Source organism: Acomys minous (genome assembly GCF_964271855.1).
Source record: "Acomys minous genome assembly, chromosome: 12".
NCBI lineage: Eukaryota > Metazoa > Chordata > Mammalia > Rodentia > Muridae > Acomys > Acomys minous.
Window position 1 is genome coordinate 1,332,257 of NC_140493.1, and position 17,570 is coordinate 1,349,826.

General features: G+C 55.0%; 1 protein-coding gene across 7 annotated transcripts in view; it reads left to right on the forward strand.

Annotated features, from left to right (window-relative positions):
* CSAD (cysteine sulfinic acid decarboxylase) overlaps positions 1-16,885 on the forward strand; it is a 24,625-nt gene extending 7,740 nt beyond the window's left edge. For 4 of the 7 annotated variants that reach the window (XM_084749638.1, XM_084749640.1, XM_084749642.1 and 1 more), the window contains exons 2-15: positions 5,162-5,298; positions 5,429-5,555; positions 5,647-5,737; positions 6,064-6,170; positions 6,520-6,635; positions 6,791-6,870; positions 7,147-7,201; positions 13,906-14,022; positions 14,101-14,165; positions 14,395-14,476; positions 14,817-15,016; positions 15,133-15,184; positions 15,314-15,403; positions 16,089-16,885. In XM_084749638.1, coding sequence (XP_084605764.1) covers positions 5,173-5,298; positions 5,429-5,555; positions 5,647-5,737; positions 6,064-6,170; positions 6,520-6,635; positions 6,791-6,870; positions 7,147-7,201; positions 13,906-14,022; positions 14,101-14,165; positions 14,395-14,476; positions 14,817-15,016; positions 15,133-15,184; positions 15,314-15,403; positions 16,089-16,262 — 1,482 coding nt within the window. In that variant the 5' untranslated portion in view covers positions 5,162-5,172 and the 3' untranslated portion in view covers positions 16,263-16,885. Of the gene's footprint in view, positions 1-683; positions 755-4,807; positions 4,944-5,161; positions 5,299-5,428; positions 5,556-5,646; positions 5,738-6,063; positions 6,171-6,519; positions 6,636-6,790; positions 6,871-7,146; positions 7,202-13,905; positions 14,023-14,100; positions 14,166-14,394; positions 14,477-14,816; positions 15,017-15,132; positions 15,185-15,313; positions 15,404-16,088 lie in introns of those variants that run through there. The other 3 variants (XM_084749641.1, XM_084749636.1, XM_084749637.1) reach the window with 3 other exon arrangements.
* The last annotated feature ends 685 nt before the right edge of the window (positions 16,886-17,570 follow it).

Here is a 17,570-nt window from a genome sequence, read left to right on the forward strand (position 1 = left end):
GTTGTTGATTGGTTGTTTTTGTTTTGAGACAGGGTTTCTCTATGTAGCCCTGGCTGTCCTGGAACTCGCTCTGTGGAGCAGGCTGGCCTTGAACTCAGAGATCTGTCTGCCTCAGCCTCCCAAGTGCTAGGATTAAAAGCGTGCACCACCTTCCCTGGCTTAGTCCCTAATTTTTAAAGTGTTTGAAGGCACGATAGAGCCAAACAAAGCCACGTCTGTGGGTGGACTTGGCTTCCTGACTTCCACTGTGGTTCTGAGTTCACCATGGCTTCTCTAACGGCCACCAAAGCAAGTAGTGTGCGCGTGGGGGCAGGGGTGTGCTGAGTGAGCTCTGAATGAGGGTGAGATTCTGAGTGTAGGATGCACAGTGCTGAGTTCTGTCTGGCTTTTTTTAAATTAAAAAGTGTTGAAGTACATTATTTAGTGGTGTGTGTATGTGTGTGTACACAGGCGTGTGTATACCATGGCTTGTTTGTGGAAGTCGGAAGACAACTTGCAGGAAGGAGTCTGTTTACAGTGTGGGTCTCAGGGATTTCTGGGTCTGGTGGTGAGAGCCTTTATCTGCTGAGCCCTCTCCTTGCCCCCTATTCAGTGCCCTTTGTTAACTATTAATTCCTCTTAAGAAATTTGAAATGAGGGAGGGAGGGGAGGCGGATGTCAGTGGGTCCACAATTTGGGAACCGTCTGAAAAAGCTGCTGCCGGGAGCCTGAGACAGATCATCAACTGAAGTGTGTTGAGGCTTCTGTCGTCCAGGTGGGCAGAGGAACTCCTGTCTTTTCTTCCCTCTGAGGATGGTTACTGGCTTAATCACGGTCCTTGACTTGTCTTCTGTGTTGAGAAGTTTTGTTTGTTTTATGTCCTGCAGTCGCCTTCCTCCCTTGATCTTACGATGCACTCCTTGGTTGTCTCGTTTGCCCTTTGTGCTCTGTAAAATCTTCCTTCTTCTGAAACTCCTCCCTTGATGTAGACTCTCTCTGTGTTCGGTCATGTGGTTTGCTGCTTAAATCAAATGCTTTTCTTTGTGTTGGTGAAGGCGGGGCGAGATCTCATGTATCCAGGGTGACCTTGATTTCACGTTTCCTGCCTTCACTTCCTGAGTGTTAGGATTACACCACACAGGGGATCACGCACACAAGGCAGGCAGTCACTCTTAAGTTTTTCTGTATGTGTGTGTCTGTGCGCACTTGTTTGCTTGCGTGTGTGAATGCACTTGAGTGTGAGTGTGTGGGACATGCAGATATCAGAACACAGTTTTGGGGAGTTGGTTCCCTCTTACCTTGTGAGGCCCTGAGATCCAACTTAGGTCGCAGACTTGGCGGCTCTGCCGTTACCTGCTGAACCATCTTGACAGTTTAGTTTATCTGTTTCTAGCTCTGTGCTTCTTTTGTTTGGACTTTTAAAAATTAAACATTTAAAAAGTGGCAGTGGTGGCGCACGCCTTTAATCTCAGCACTCGGGAGCAGAGGCAGGCGGATCGCTGTGAGTTCGAGGTCAGCCTGGTCTACAAAGTGAGTCCAGGACAGCCAAGGATACCTACACAGAGAAATCCTGTGTCAAAAAGAAAACAAACATTTAAACATTTACTACTCACACATGCATGCGGTGTGTTTGCATCCAACCTACTTCCCACTTCTTCCCCGTCGTCCCCCGCTTTCACTTCCACCTTCAAGCGTTCTTGCTGTGTAGCCCAGAGTGGATTCCAACTCAAGGTGATCCTCCTGTTTCAGTGTCCTCCGTGCTGGGATTTCACAGATGTGCATCAGCAAGTCCTGCAGCTCTGGTCCCTGTGAAGGGCTTCCTTCATTTGTCCTACATGCACGTGTACACACACACACACACACACACACACACACACACACACACACATTTATTATTTGGGTTTTTTTTTCCTTTCTTTTTTTTCTTTTTCTTTTTTTTTTGTGTGTGTGTAGGAGACAGGGTTTCTCCATGTAGCCTTGGCTGTCCTGGACTCACTCTGTAGACCAGGCTGGCCTCGAACTCACAGAGATCCGCCTGCCTCTGCCTCTGGAATGCTGGGATTAAAGGCGTGCACCTCCAGGCCTGGTTTCGTGGCACACACATTTATTTGGGGTTTTTATTCTTTTAGTTTCATTTTATTTTTCAGGTTTTCTGAGGCAGAGTCTCCCCCAGGCTGACTTGGAGCTCACAGTGTAGCTCAGGATGTCCCTGAACTCTTCATCTTAGGCTGTTGTCTCAGCCCCCCAGGTGCTAGGGGCACAGGCCTGTGTCTGTGCTCAGTGTCCCTCTGTCCTTTTGAAGAGCCGAGCACTAGGGCATTTTGGGCAGTGGACGGCTGGGGTGGCGCTGATAGGTAAGGCCTGTGATTTGTTTTGTTGGTAAACAAAGGCCATGTGCAAGCAAAGCCGCCGTGCCGTCCAGCTCCACAGTCAGCCTCACCGAGCCTTTGTCTGGATCCTGTTTCTTCAGGAGGTACTCAGAGGCTGGCCCTGGAAGTTGGTCCCAGGCAGCTGGGGACAAGGTCTCTGTTTGAAATGTCGCTTTTTCCCAATCTCCCTGTGTTCAGTACGGTGGATGGTCTTGTGTCCCAGACATGGCTCCCGTGTTCCCATTTCTCCCGAGAACAGTCTTTCTGCTGCTGTGGATGAGGCGTGGGGTGGCAGCTGCCTGGTGGATTGGGCAGCGGGAAGAGTCAGGTCTCACTGCCCTGTGCGGACTTTCACCGGGCTTCTTGAGACAGAGTCAAGACGGCGCCAGCCAGCCTCGGCCGAAGCTGATGGTGTGGCAGTGCTGGGTTTGCATGGCGCCTCAGTCCATACGCTTCTCCCACGGTTGTTTCTTCCTGTTTTTCCTAACTTTGTCCATCTGCAATTACATAGTCTTTTGTTTCACCCACTTTCTCTCTCTTTCTTTCTTTTTTTGGTTTTTCGAGACAAGGCTTCTCTATGTAACAGCTCTGGCTGTCCTGGAACCCGCTCTGTAGTCCAGGTTGGCCTCGAACTCATGGAGATCCACCTGCCTCTGCCTCCTGTGTGCTGGGATTAAAGGTGTGCGCCACCACTGCTCGGCTAAAAAAAAAAACTTTTAAATTATATTTCTTTTTATTTATTTTCTTACGTGCGGGGGAGGGGGGGCTGGGGGAAGAGGGGCATGGTGCAGGTGCAGGTGCAGAGGCGCGTTGTGGGACTTGTTCTCCTTTCCATCATGTGGAATCAAACTCATAATTGTCAGGCTTACTAGCAGGTGCCTTTTATTACTGAGCCATATTTCACATTGGTTTTTTTGGTTTTGTTTTTACCCTGAAACAGGGTTTCTCTGTGTAGCCCTGGCTGTCCTAGAACTCACTCTGTAGACCAGGCCGGCCTCAAACTCAGAGATCCACTTGCCTCCGCCTCCCGAGGGCTGGGATTAAAGGTGTGCGCCACCACCACCCAGCTCATCTTTCCCATTCTAATTCTTGGTTTTGTTTTTGTCTTTTCGAGTCAGGGTCTTTATATGTAGTGCTAACTTGCTGTGCTCCTCCTGCCTCTGCTTGCAGTTGTGGTTGCAGGCTTGAACCAATACACCTAGCTCTCAGCATCAGTTTAGTTATATGACTTGCTACAGCGTCCTTCCTGCAGGTTAAAACTAAATTCCTTAGGTCTGCTTGATGCTTAAGACTTGGCACACCCCTCTCCCCTTTGCTCCTGTATCCCAGCTGGCCGGATCTGCCTGAGTCCAGACTAGCCTGGCGCATCCCCATGTCAGCTCAGGGCCTTTCTCCTTCCATCCCAGCCTCTGCCCGCCTGCTGTGCACCAGCTTCATTTCTCCTGCCCAGTCTCAAGTCTCAGCCTCCACCCCATTGCAGACCTCCCCAGACTTCCGCCTCCTGCGGCTCCTTTCCCAAGTTCTGAGCACAAGATCAGGCCCTGAGCTGTTGCTGCTCGAGGGTGTCTCTGTCATCCGGCAGGGCAGGGGCTGTCTCTCTCCTAGCCTGGATGGCATTTGTGTAACAGTGCTTCCTCAGCGTGGCCTCCTTTGAGAGGACGTCAGAAGCCAGGACAGAGGGGGCTTGACAGCACAGGCCTCCTAGTCAGAGAAGAGCAGGAGCTGTGTCTGAGTCTCTGCCTCCTGAGGAGGCCTGAGGGATGCTAGGGTGTGGACGCGGCTCAGCTGGTGCACGGCTTGCCCCGCGTGTGCAAAGCCCTGGGTCTGATCAGGGTACCCTGAACTGGGCATGGTGGCTCAGTCCTATAATCCAAGCCTTTGAGAGGTAGATGCCGGAAAATGAGGGCTTCAGAATCATTGTTGGCTACGTATCAGGTTGGAGGTCAGCCTAGGATACATGCAGCCTTAAAAAAAAAAAAAAGGAGCCAGGCAGTGGCAGGTAGCAAGCACCGTTAATCCCAGTAGTACTCGGGAGGCAGAGGCAGGAGGATCTCTGTGAGTTCGTGGCCAGCTTCTGTCCTGAAACAGAGCAAGTTTCAGGATAGCCAAGGCTACACAGAAAAATCCTGACTTGAAAAACAGAAAAACAAAAGAAAACTAGGAAGGTGGTTCTGGGCAGTCTCTGAGGCACAGTGGCTCCACTTGGGCATCTCTGGGCCTTCCTGGGTGGTCTCCTGGGTCTCTCTGCTCTTGCCTTCCTCCAGTCTTCCCAGTTCCCTGGGCGCTTAGAGTCCCAGGGGGAATTCCTTTTCTTCTCACACCTCATCCCTGGGGTGAATGTGCCACCTGCTTTCTGCCTGGCTTTGCATGCCCCGCCCTTCTCCCATCAGCTAATGATTATTCAGGGAACTTAACCCGGCTGTCCCTGTTCCAAATCTGTAAAAGTTCTCTTTCGAGCAAGGGTCACGAGAGTAATGCCACTGCCATGTGACTTCTGGGTCTACCCTGCTCCCTCTGTGCCGTCTTGGCCCTTTTATTCTGAACTCTGTAGTGTACCTTGTCACCCGCTCATCTGAACAGAGACCTGAACGGTGGGTGAGTGCTGTGTCCCTGCCCTAGGTGGACAGTGGCCACTGACCCCACCTTTCCTCCCCCTCCCCTGCCCCTTCTTGTTCCCGGTGGCTTTCCCCTTCGACTTGTCCTCATCTGTACGTAGCCAGGACCTCAGGCCCCTTGCCAGGCAGAAGGCCTTCCTCGTTGTGGCCAGGTGGGGCACACAGGCCGAGTGAACAATGGTCCCACTGTGCTTGCAGATTTCATCCTGATGGCTGACTCAAAACCACTCACTCCCCTGCGTGGGGACCCTGTCGCTGTGGAGGCCTTGCTCCGGGACGTGTTCGGGATTGTCATAGATGAGGCCATTCGGAAAGGGACCAGTGCCTCTGAGAAGGTGGGCTCTTTCTCCTCCTGCCCATCGTGTCGTAACCCTCACTCCACCAGGTGTGCCACCAGATGGGCGCAGAGCTCTGGATCTCATGTCTGAGGGTCTAAGGTCCCTGCGCCTTGGCCTCTCCTCCTAGGTCTGTGAATGGAAGGACCCCGAGGAGCTCAGGCAGCTGCTAGACTTGGAGCTGCAGAGCCAGGGCGAGCCTCGGGAGCGGATCCTGGAGCGCTGCCGCGCCGTGATTCACTACAGTGTCAAGACTGGTGTGCCTGGGGACCTGGAGGGGGGAGGAGGAGGGGTCTGGTCCCAGTACCCAGCTCCACCCTGAGACGCCCCCCCCCTCCGCTTTTCCAGGTCACCCCCGGTTCTTCAACCAGCTCTTCTCAGGGTTAGATCCCCACGCCCTGGCTGGGCGCATCATCACGGAAAGCCTCAACACCAGCCAGTGAGCCACGTGGGGCTTCTGTCCTCAGAGGACTAGGGTTTGCTGGGGAAGACCCCTCTGGGTAGGAGAGGACGGTGGTTCCTGTCCCTTGCCACCGTTTTCTGCCGCTGCCTCTTGTCAGTTTTCCCTCCTGTCTTTTGGGCTCCTGTTCGCCAACCTCTTTACGGCGCCTCCTGACCCTGTATTCCCCATGTGCGCTCCCTGCTTCTTCCACACTTGCTGGTTTCTCTCTTGGGCTCCTTGTTTTGCTCCCTCTGTCTCCCCAGCTTAAAGACTTAGCCGGGAAGTGCTTCCCCTAGGCCTTTGTCATGCATGTTCTCTGGCAGGTACACGTATGAGATCGCCCCTGTGTTTGTACTCATGGAGGAGGAGGTGCTGAGGAAACTTCGTGCCCTGGTGGGCTGGAACTCTGGAGACGGGGTCTTCTGCCCTGGTATGTGAGAGGGGGCTCCCCTGTGTCTGTGTAACTAGTGTGGAGGGGCAGTGTCTGTTTTCTCTCTCGCTCCACTGGGCTGCACCATGGAGAGGCTTCCCAGCCCGTTATCCCAGTGTTGGCCAGAAATACTCTGGCGGCTGTCGTGAGGAGAGTGTCCTATGGGGGGCTCAGGGTGTAGAGGGGGTGCTCTTCTGACCCTGGGCTGTTCTTGTCTGTGTGCTGTTTGTGAACCCTGGAAATCCATGGTTTGGGAGATGCATGCTTCTTTGATCAGTTCTGGGTGGAAAGAAAGGTCAGGGGAAGGAAACTCGAGCCCTGACTCACCACCTTCTCCTCCCTGTGGCAGGCGGCTCCATCTCCAACATGTACGCCATGAACCTGGCCCGCTTTCAGCGCTACCCAGACTGCAAGCAGAGGGGCCTCCGGGCACTGCCGCCCCTGGCGCTCTTTACTTCCAAGGAGGTGGGGACCGGTCATAGGCCTAACTGGACTTCTGAGACTTATCTTCAGCCAGCTCAGTCAGAGTCCCTTCTAGTCCTCTTCCGGCCCTCAGATTGCAGTCCTTTCTGCGAGGGAGGCTCAGGCCATGCTAACTTGCCGTCTGCGTTCTTCCACAGTGTCACTACTCCATCAGTAAGGGAGCTGCTTTTCTGGGACTTGGCACTGACAGTGTCCGAGTGGTCAAGGCTGACGAGAGGTGAAGGCCCTGAGCCAGCTCGGCGTCTCCTGTCACCTCCCTGCCCGAGTGCTCTGGCCTCAGGCCCTTCCCTGGTGCACCTCTCCCATCTACTCTTCTTTCAGAATTGCTGCTCTGGCTTCTCTGTGCCCACTTAGCACCCCCACCCCGTGCTCTGAGGTCCCAGGCTGTACCGCGCGCGGCCTCTGTGCTGCTCCTCTGCCTTACCCAGCGGTGTCACCTGGCTTCCCGGGCTGGAGCACCTGCCACGGCTCCACTCACTGTTTTCTTTTTCAGAGGGAAGATGATCCCAGAGGATCTGGAGAGGCAGATTGGTCTGGCCGAGGCTGAGGTGAGTGAGGGCGCCGGGTGCTTTGGGGCGACCTTCCTCATGCTCTGCAGAGACTCGTAGGTGGGCTGGGTTCTGAAGTTCCACGGGAGTCAGGCAGCCCTGTTGGTTATCACAGGCTCCTAGTGTCCTGTGTGTGAGGACGTTAACCAGAGCAAAGCAGGTAATGAAAAAAAAAAATGTAATGCCGCTGGCCGATAAGTAAGTTACGGCCTCTCTGTCTGGCCAGCTGCTTCCTCTGTGACATGGGTGTTCTACAGGCGTCACTGCATAAGAATGTCGTAAGGATTAAATCAGTGTGCAACATGCTTAGAATGGCTTCTGGGCGTGCGTGCACTGCACTGACATTAGCTGCCGTTCGCTGCTGTTCTTATTTGAGACGAGTTCCCGCTCTGTAGCATGGGTCGGCTTTGAACTCACTGTCAGGTCGTGTTGGCCTCAGACTTGATCTTCCTGCTTTAGCTTACGTGGTGCTTGGTAACGGGTGTGGGCCACACACCGGATGTGGTCGTTTTCACCACCAGTGCTAGGGTACAGTGTGGCCAAACATAGGAAGATAGGAGGAGTGCATATGTGATAACACCGAGAATGCCTTCACTGATGCCGGGCGCGGTGGCGCACGCCGTTAATCCCTGCACTTGGGAGGCAGAGGCAGGTGGATCTAGGTGAGTTCGAGGCCAGCCTGGTCTACAAAGAGAGTTCCAGGACAGCCAAGGCTACACAGAGAGACCTTGTCTCAGGGGAAAAAACAAAAAACAAAACAAACAAACAAACAAAAAAACCAACCCCAAACCCATTTCATTATGTTTTTATGTGTTTGGGTGTCTCGCCTGCATGTATATGTGTGATCTGTTTGCGTGCCTCCCACAGAGGCCAGAAGAAGGTTTAATGTCCCCTGGAACTGTAGTTACTGGTGATTGTGAGCTGCCATGTGGGTGCTGGGAACCAAACCTAGGTTCTTTGCAAGAGCAGCAAGTGCTCTTTAACTGCTGGTCATCTCTCCCCAGTCCACCTCTCTTTTTGAAAAGATCTATTTTATAGTTTGTTTGATTTTATGTGTATGGGTGTTTTGCCTGCATGTGTGCATGCATGTGTATGTGTGTAGCGTGTGCATGTACTGCCTATGGAGTCCAGAGCCCCTTGGAACTGGACTTACATGAAGTTGTGAGCCGCCATGTGGGTGCTGGGAATTCAACCAAGGTTCTTTGAAAGAGTAACCAGTGGGGCTGAGAGATGGCTCAGAGGTTAAGAGCACTGGCTACTCTTCCAAAGGTCCAGAGTTCAATTCCCAGAAACCACATGGTGGCTCACAGCCGTCTACAATGTGATCTGGTGCCCTCTTTGGCCTGCTGGCTCACATGCAGGCAGAACACTGTATAAATAAAAAGTCTTTACACATGCCACATAAACATACACATACCATACATACATATAACACATACACACACACACCCTTAACTTTCTGATACCTATTTTAATTATAAATTTTTGGGGGAAGTATCTCAGCCCATGCTGGCCTACCCCAGAATGACTTTTTTTTTTTTTGGTTTTTTTTTTTTTTTTTTTTTTTTTTTTTTTTGGTTTTTCGTGACAAGATTTCTCTTTGTAGCCCTGGCTGTTCTGGGCTCACTTTGTAGATCAGGCTGGCCTTGAACTCACAGAGATCCACCTGCCTCTGTCTCCTGAGTGCTGGGATTACAGGCGTGCACCACCATGCATAGTGTCTTACCATCTTTGGAAAAATCCTTGTTTAGATCTCTTTTATTTTTAAAAATATAGCCGGGTGTGGTGGCGCACGCCTTTAATCCCAGCTATCAGGAGGCAGAGGCAGGTGGATCACTGTGAGTTCAAGGCCAGCCTGGTCTACAAAGAGAGTCCAGGACAGCCAGGGCTGTTACACAGAGAAACCTTATCTTGAAGAAAGAAAAAACAAAAAGACCCCGTGTTTAATCTACTTTTCATTACTATGGTGAAATACCTGAGGCTGGGTAACTTAATAAAGAAAAGAGATTTACTTTGGCTCACAGTTCAGGCCCAAAGTTCAAGGCTTAAATCTCGTGATGGTCCTTGCTGGCAGTCCGTGCACCAAGGCATGATGGGAGGCAGGGATCCAGCCTGGGTCTCTGGCCCTCTTCTTAATCCAGCTGCCAGCAGTCAGCCCTGCCGACCGTGCCTAAGCCCCGCCCCCACCGAAAGCCCCGCCCTGGCATCACGGGTTAAATTTAGACTCTCACTACTGTCCAGTGGAGGTGGAATTTCAGCTCCTCAGCTCTGGGGCTCACTAGCTCTCTCCGAGCACGCTCTCTGCTTCCAGTCCCGGAGGATATGGACCCAGAGGTGGGACTCCCAGTAACTCCATTTTTATTTACTTTCTGAGTTTTGCTATGTAACCCAACTTGACCTTGGAGTGCTCCTCCTGCCTCCGCTCCTGAGCACACGTGTGCCGCAGTATGCATCAGGTGGTCAGAGGACAGCTTAGAGTCACTGCTCCCCTTCACCATGTGGGGCCCAGGAGCAAACACGGATCATCAGACTTGGAGGCAGATACCTTTACTTCTGGCCACCCTGTAGCTCCCCTCACTCATACCCTGCTGCCCCCCTCACCCACACCCTGCTGCCCCCCTCACCCACACCCTGCAGCCCCCCTCACTCACACCCTGCTGCCCCCCTCACCCACACCCTGCTGCCCCCCTCACTCACACCCTGCTGCCCCCCTCACCCACACCCTGCTGCCCCCCTCACTCACACCCTGCTGCCCCCCTCACCCACACCCTGCTGCCCCCCTCACCCACACCCTGCTGCCCCCCCTCACTCACACCCTGCCTCCCCCCCTCACCTACACCCTGCAGCCCCCCTCACTCACACCCTGCTGCCCCCCTCACCCACACCCTGCTGCCCCCCTCACTCACACCCTGCTGCCCCCCTCACCCACACCCTGCTGCCCCCCTCACTCACACCCTGCTGCCCCCCCTCACCCACACCCTGCTGCCCCCCTCACCCACACCCTGCTGCCCCCCTCACCCACACCCTGTTGCCCCCCTCACCCACACCCTGCTGCCCCCCTCACTCACACCCTGCTGCCCCCTCACTCACACCCTGCTGCCCCCCTCACCCACACCCTGCTGCCCCCCTCACTCACACCCTGCTGCCCCCCTCACCCACACCCTGCTGCCCCCCTCACCCACACCCTGCTGCCCCCCTCACTCACACCCTGCTGCCCCCCTCACTCACACCCTGCTGCCCCCCTCACTCACACCCTGCAGCCCCCCTCACCCACACCCTGCTGCCCCCCTCACCCATACCCTGCTGCCCCCCTCACTCACACCCTGCTGCCCCCCTCACTCACACCCTGCTGCCCCCCTCACCCACACCCTGCTGCCCCCCTCACCCACACCCTGCTGCCCCCTCACCCACACCCTGCTGCCCCCCTCACTCACACCCTGCTGCCCCCCTCACCCACACCCTGCTGCCCCCCTCACTCACACCCTGCTGCCCCCCTCACTCACACCCTGCAGCCCCCCTCACCCACACCCTGCTGCCCCCCTCACTCACACCCTGCTGCCCCCCTCACCCACACCCTGCTGCCCCCCCTCACTCACACCCTGCTGCCCCCCTCACTCACACCCTGCTGCCCCCCTCACCCACACCCTGCTGCCCCCTCACCCACACCCTGCTGCCCCCCTCACCCACACCCTGCTGCCCCCTCACCCACACCCTGCTGCCCCCCTCACCCACACCCTGCTGCCCCCCCTCACCCACACCCTGCTGCCCCCCTCACTCACACCCTGCTGCCCCCCTCACTCACACCCTGCTGCCCCCCTCACCAACACCCTGCTGCCCCCCTCACTCACACCCTGCTGCCCCCCTCACTCACACCCTGCTGCCCCCCCTCACCCACACCCTGCTGCCCCCCTCACTCACACCCTGCTGCCCCCCTCACTCACACCCTGCTGCCCCCCTCACCCACACCCTGCTGCCCCCCTCACTCACACCCTGCTGCCCCCCTCACCCACACCCTGCTGCCCCCCTCACCCACACCCTGCTGCCCCACCCACCCACACCCTGCTGCCCCCCTCACCCACACCCTGCTGCCCCCCTCACTCACACCCTGCTGCCCCCCTCACTCACACCCTGCTGCCCCCCTCACCCACACCCTGCTGCCCCCCCTCACCCACACCCTGCTGCCCCCCTCACCCACACCCTGCTGCCCCCCCTCACCCACACCCTGCTGCCCCCCTCACTCACACGCTGCTGCCCCCTCACCCACACCCTGCTGCCCCCCTCACCCACACCCTGCTGCCCCCCCTCACCCACACCCTGCTGCCCCCCTCACTCACACCCTGCTGCCCCCCTCACCCACACCCTGCTGCCCCCCTCACTCACACCCTGCTGCCCCCCTCACCCACACCCTGCTGCCCCCCTCACCCACACCCTGCTGCCCCCCTCACCCACACCCTGCTGCCCCCCCTCACCCACACCCTGCTGCCCCCCTCACTCACACGCTGCTGCCCCCCTCACCCACACCCTGCTGCCCCCCTCACCCACACCCTGCTGCCCCACCCACCCACACCCTGCTGCCCCCCTCACCCACACCCTGCTGCCCCCCTCACCCACACCCTGCTGCCCCCCTCACCCACACCCTGCTGCCCCCCCTCACCCACACCCTGCTGCCCCCCTCACTCACACCCTGCTGCCCCCCTCACCCACACCCTGCTGCCCCACCCACCCACACCCTGCTGCCCCACCCACCCACACCCTGCTGCCCCCCCTCACCCACACCCTGCTGCCCCACCTACCCACACCCTGCCTTGGCTCCCTGTGCTCTGGATATCATATCTAGCCTAACTCAAGAGCACAAAGTTTCTTTTTATTTTTTATTTTTATTTTTATTTTTTGGTTTTTCAAGACAGGGTCTCTCTGTGTAGCCTTGGCTGTCCTAGACTCACTTTGTAGACCAGGCTGGCCTCGAACTCACAGCGATCCACCTGCCTCTGCCTCCCAAGTGCTGGGATTAAAGGTGTGCGCCACCATGCCCGGCTAAGTTTCTTTTTATATTTTAAGTGTTTTATACTTTTAATTATTTAAAAATTTTTTAGGGTTCATTTTTATTTTTATTTACATGTGTGTATGTGTGCATGTGAGCTCAGTGCCCATGGAGACCAGAAGAGGGTGTTGGATCCTGTGGAACTAGGTCATAGCTAGTTTATAACTTATCCTGTGTGGGCGCTGAGGTGACACTCAGGTCTCTGAGGGAGCAGGTGCTTGTACCTGCTGAGCCGTCCACCAGAGTCGTTATAATTCACATTATTTTTGCATTTATTTCTACTTTCTGAGACAGAGTCTAACTATATAGTCCTCGATGGCCTTGAACTTGCATCAAGATACCCACCTGTCTCTGCTTCTCAAGTGCTGAGATCAAAGGTGTGCGCCACCACCCACAGCATAATTTAGATTTTCTGGACTGAGTCCTGTGTAACCCAGTGCCGGCATTACACAGTGTGGTACCGCACCTGTCAGGTCTTTGGGTTTTTTTGTAACTTTTTTTGTGTGTGCTCGTGTGTGACAATGGGAATGAACCCAAGGCCATGGGGCATTTCAAGCACGTGCTCCATCACTGAACTATTTCCATAGCTCTCTTTTTGGACTTTAATTAATTAACTAATAGATTAATTGTTTTTGAGACAGGGTTTCTCTATGTATCCCTGGCTGGTTTTATTTTTTATTTGTTTATTTTTTTTTAAAGAATATGAACTGTGAATTACATTTTATTTATTATGTATACAGTGCTCTGCCTGCATGCATGCCTGCAGGCCAGAAGAGAATTACATTATAGATGGTTGTGAGCCACCATGTGGTTGCTGGGAATTGAACTCAGGACCTTTGGAAGAGCAGCAGAACATTCAGTTCTGTTAACCTCTGAGCCATCTCTCCAGCCCCCCTGGCTGGTTTTAAACTTGCAATTCTCCTCAGCTGTTTGAATAGCTGGGCGTATAGGCCAGCACCACCAGGACTTGCTACAAAGAGATCTTTTCTTTTTTTTTCTTCCTTCCTTCCTTTTCTTTCTTTTTTTCCAAGACAGAGTTTCTCTGTCCTGAAGTGGCTTTGTAGACCAGGTTGGCCTCCAGGTCACAGTGATCCTCCTGCCTCGGCCTGCTGGAGGGCTGCGATCACAGGTGTGTGTGCGCCTCAGGAGACTGTTTTCTTAGTTTCTTTTCTTTTTGAGACAAAGTCTCACTGTGTCCCCCTGGCTGTCCTGGACTCACTTTGTAGACCAGGCTGGCCTTAAACTCACAGCGATCCTCCTGCCTCGTGGCTTCATTGTGGACACACAGTTGATTGATGCACTTGTTGCTTGGTGTTGAAGATTCTGCTAGGCTCCCAGGTGTGCTGACAAGCGCTCCTGCACTGAGCTGTCTCTGTCTCTCAGAGCTGGGTTTATAGGCACATGGCACTGTGCCTGGAGACGGACAAGGGCCGCATGTTTGCAAGATGATTTGATGATTGAGCCGTGTCCCCAGCCCAGCTTTAAATGAGCATAAGCCCTGGAAATGGGTAAACTTAGGCCCTAGCGTCCCTGTCTGCAGACCGCTGGGGAGGCTGGCACAGGGCTGGGAAGGGTGCACAGGGAGCCTAGGGCTCGGCACCGGCCTCTCCACGGCTTTAATGGTGACTCCTTGGCTTCTTTCTCCTCTACCTTTTGGCAACAGGGCTCTGTGCCATTTCTGGTCAGTGCCACCGCTGGTACCACCGTGTTAGGGGCCTTTGACCCCCTGGATGCAATTGCTGATGTTTGCCAGCGTCACGGGCTGTGGTTACACGTGGACGTGAGTGAGACTTGGGTCAAGGGGGGTAGGGTGGGCTACACTAAGGCCAAGACCCATGCTGTTCCTCCTGCTCCACAGGCCGCCTGGGGCGGGAGCGTCCTGCTGTCCCGGACACACAGGCATCTCCTGGATGGAATCCAGAGGTGCTTACAGCCTCCTTCCCGAACCTCTGTTCAAATCCTAGGTCCTCACAATAGTCACAAGCCAGGGAGCCTGGGGAGGTGGGATCTGGAGAGAAGACTGAGGATTAGAGGGAGGGTGGGGGGAGTTCTTCCTGCCTGCTGGGGAAGGGTCTGGAAAAGGGGGGAGGGCTCTGCCAGTCTGCCAGTCGGAGGAGGAGCCCCTGACCCAGCTTTGCCCTGTCTCACCCAGGGCTGACTCGGTGGCCTGGAACCCCCACAAGCTTCTCGCCGCGGGGCTGCAGTGTTCCGCTCTTCTTCTCCGGGACACCTCGGTGGGTCTGCCCTAGTCCCAGGCCCCAGCCCCCCTAACCGCCCTCTCACCACAGCGGGGTCCCGGCCTCGGCACACTCCCTTTACGCTCCCAGCCGAAGCCACGGTTTCCGTGGTCCCCCTAACCGTGTGTTGAGCTCCCTCGTGCACAGTGGTTTGTTTTCGTGTGACAGAAAGGGTTTCTGGGCAGGATTAAGGAAGAGCTCTGGTGTTGGGAGCGGCCCTGAGAGAGAGGTCTGGGTTGGCTGGCAGCTGCCCAGGGAGAGGAAAGGGTGAGCCGCTGAGGCGAGAGCTCTCCCTGCAGCTGTGGGAAGGCCCGCTCTGACAGCTCCCTCTCCACAGAACCTTCTCAAGCGCTGCCACGGGTCCCAGGCCAGCTACCTCTTCCAGCAGGACAAGTTCTACGACGTGGCTCTGGACACGGGGGACAAGGTGGTGCAGTGTGGCCGCCGCGTGGACTGCCTGAAGCTGTGGCTCATGTGGAAGGCGCAGGGCGGGCAAGGGCTGGAGCGGCGCATCGACCAGGCCTTTGCCCTCACCCGGTAGGCAGGCGTGGGGGGACCCCGGGTCTCGTCCTCCTGCTGCCTCTGACGGTCTCTTGTGTTTCTCCTGCTGCCGCCGCCTTTCCTCCATGTACGCTTTCTCACTCTTTCCTCAGGTACCTGGTGGAGGAGATAAAAAAGCGGGAAGGGTTTGAGTTGGTCATGGAGGTAGGACTCTGGCTCCTTTGAATGCCATCTCTCCCACCCTGCCTCGCCCCGCCCCCCACTCCCCCACCCCGTTCCATGCGTGGAGTAGAGGGGAGACAGCACCTACCTTCCTCATCCCTCTCCCCTCAGCCCGAGTTCGTCAATGTGTGCTTCTGGTTTGTGCCTCCCAGCCTGCGGGGGAAGAAGGAGAGTCCAGATTACAGCCAGAGGCTGTCTCAGGTATAGTCCTTGCCCTCTGGGTAAACCCGGTTCTGGGGGAACTAAGCGTCAGGTGTGCCTCTGCCCTCTGCTGGCCGCGCCTGGTATGGCATGTCCCTGCTTCCCGCCCGTGAGATGACGAGCACAGGAGAGCGCCCCCTTGCCCTCTTTCTAAAAATGAGGTGCAGGTGGGGAGGAAAGTAAGGAGACAAAGCGGGGTTACCCGGGGAAATCACCAGCGTGCAGCATGCAGGTGTCTGTGCTGGAACTAAGGCCAAACACAGATCAGGAATAGCTTTGCTGCTGATGCTGGGGACATCAACCCAGAAAGACCATCCCAGCCGTGCTTGTGAGGCAGGGGGATAGGCTGTGTCCTGTCCCAGAGAATGGATTAGCGCGGGCCGCCTCAGTAACCTGAAGGAACACGGCGCCCTGGCCTCCGGGGGCTGTTACCACAGAAGAGGGGTGACCTGTTCACACTGTTCAAGGCGGCTTTGTAAGTTACCACTGGATCGTGTGGTACAGGTCAAAAAGTATGTCAGGAACTAAGAGAGGGAGAAGGCGATGAGGATGAAGGCGGAGATTGGCAGGAGCAGCGCTGGGGACGGTGCAAGCAATGAGTGTGCCGCAGAGGGCGGTGTGGAGCCAGGAGGGCGGGGCAGCCGGGCCGGGTGCTTCAGCGCCTCACGCCCTCCACCGCCCGCAGGTGGCGCCGGTGCTCAAGGAGCGCATGGTGAAGAAAGGGTCCATGATGATTGGCTACCAGCCCCACGGGACCCGGCCCAACTTCTTCCGAGTGGTGGTGGCCAACCCCACACTGGCCCAGGCTGATATAGACTTCCTCCTGGGTGAGCTGGAGCGTCTGGGCCAGGACCTGTGAGCTGCTCCCCCTCTCCGCCCCACCCAAGCTCCGCACAGCCACCTGGGTTCTCAAAAGCAATCTTTCTAGCCTTCTAGGAAGCCCTGATCCTATGTGCTTCCACACACCAGCTCTCCCAGCTAAGGAGGGCGTCTGAACACACTACAGTATGTTCTCATGAATTATTTTTTCAGTAAGCTGGGCGTGGTGGCCCACACCTCTGACGTCAGCACTCGGGAGGCAGAGGCAGGCAGATCTCTGAGTTTGAGCCCAGCCTGGACTACAGAGCTGGGCTACACAGAGAAACCCTGTCTCAAAAACAAACAAACAAACAACAAAAAAGAGGAAATGTTTTTTCATTAAAATTATGTTTACAAAGAATTTTTATTAATATGAGAGAAACGGTATGATATATTGAAAAAGCTGGATATGAGTTTATATATAGTGGTACCTGGGTTATTGCTTAAAAATACATAGGAAAAGGCTGGTGAATAGGCTGCGCCAAAAGTTAGCAGTTTGCCCTGGGATGGGTCAATAGGCTGATACTAAATCAAACCTCGTGGACATTTTGTGCGTCCCCATTTTATTATATAACAAATAGCACAACTCTGAAATAGGACAATAAAGCTGCAGTTTTAATGATATTTTGGTATGTTTCATTATTTATTTCTAACTAAACAGTGAGGGCTTGAGGCAAGCAGGCAGACAAAAACCACATAAGAGACTCAGTAGAGAGCCATTTTCTCCACTCAGAACTGTTAGTGGGAGAGAAAAGCCCCAGAGTGGAGCAGTAACACTTGATATCACTTCAGGATACCAGAAACAAGACAGGCAGGCGTGGCGCCTGTGATCCCACACACACCGAGAGGCAGAGGCAGGCAGATCTCTGAGTTCCAGGCCAGCCGGAGCTACACGGCGGAACTTACTGGAAAGGAAGAAGTCAGGCCTGGATTCCGTCCTTTTTTAATATATTTGTTTTTAAGATTTTACTTATTTTATGTATGAGTACTCCATCTGCAGGCCAGAAGAGGGCATCAGATTCCATTATAGAGGGTTGTGAGCCACCATGTGGTTGCTGGGGATTGAACTCAGGACCTCTGGAAGAGCAGTATTCTTATCCGCTAAGCCATCTCTGCAGCCCCTGGATTCCATCTTGAGATAAGAGCCCCACCCATTTACCTCCCTAGTGTTTTCCAGCATCTCACTTGATAGCTCTCGCTGCCCTTAACTCACTGGGTAGCTCAGGCTAGCTCTCCTCACAGCTTCAGCCAGTCCCCTGCCTCAGTAACTTCCTGGATGCCATGATTCAAGCCTCCATATCCCAGCTCT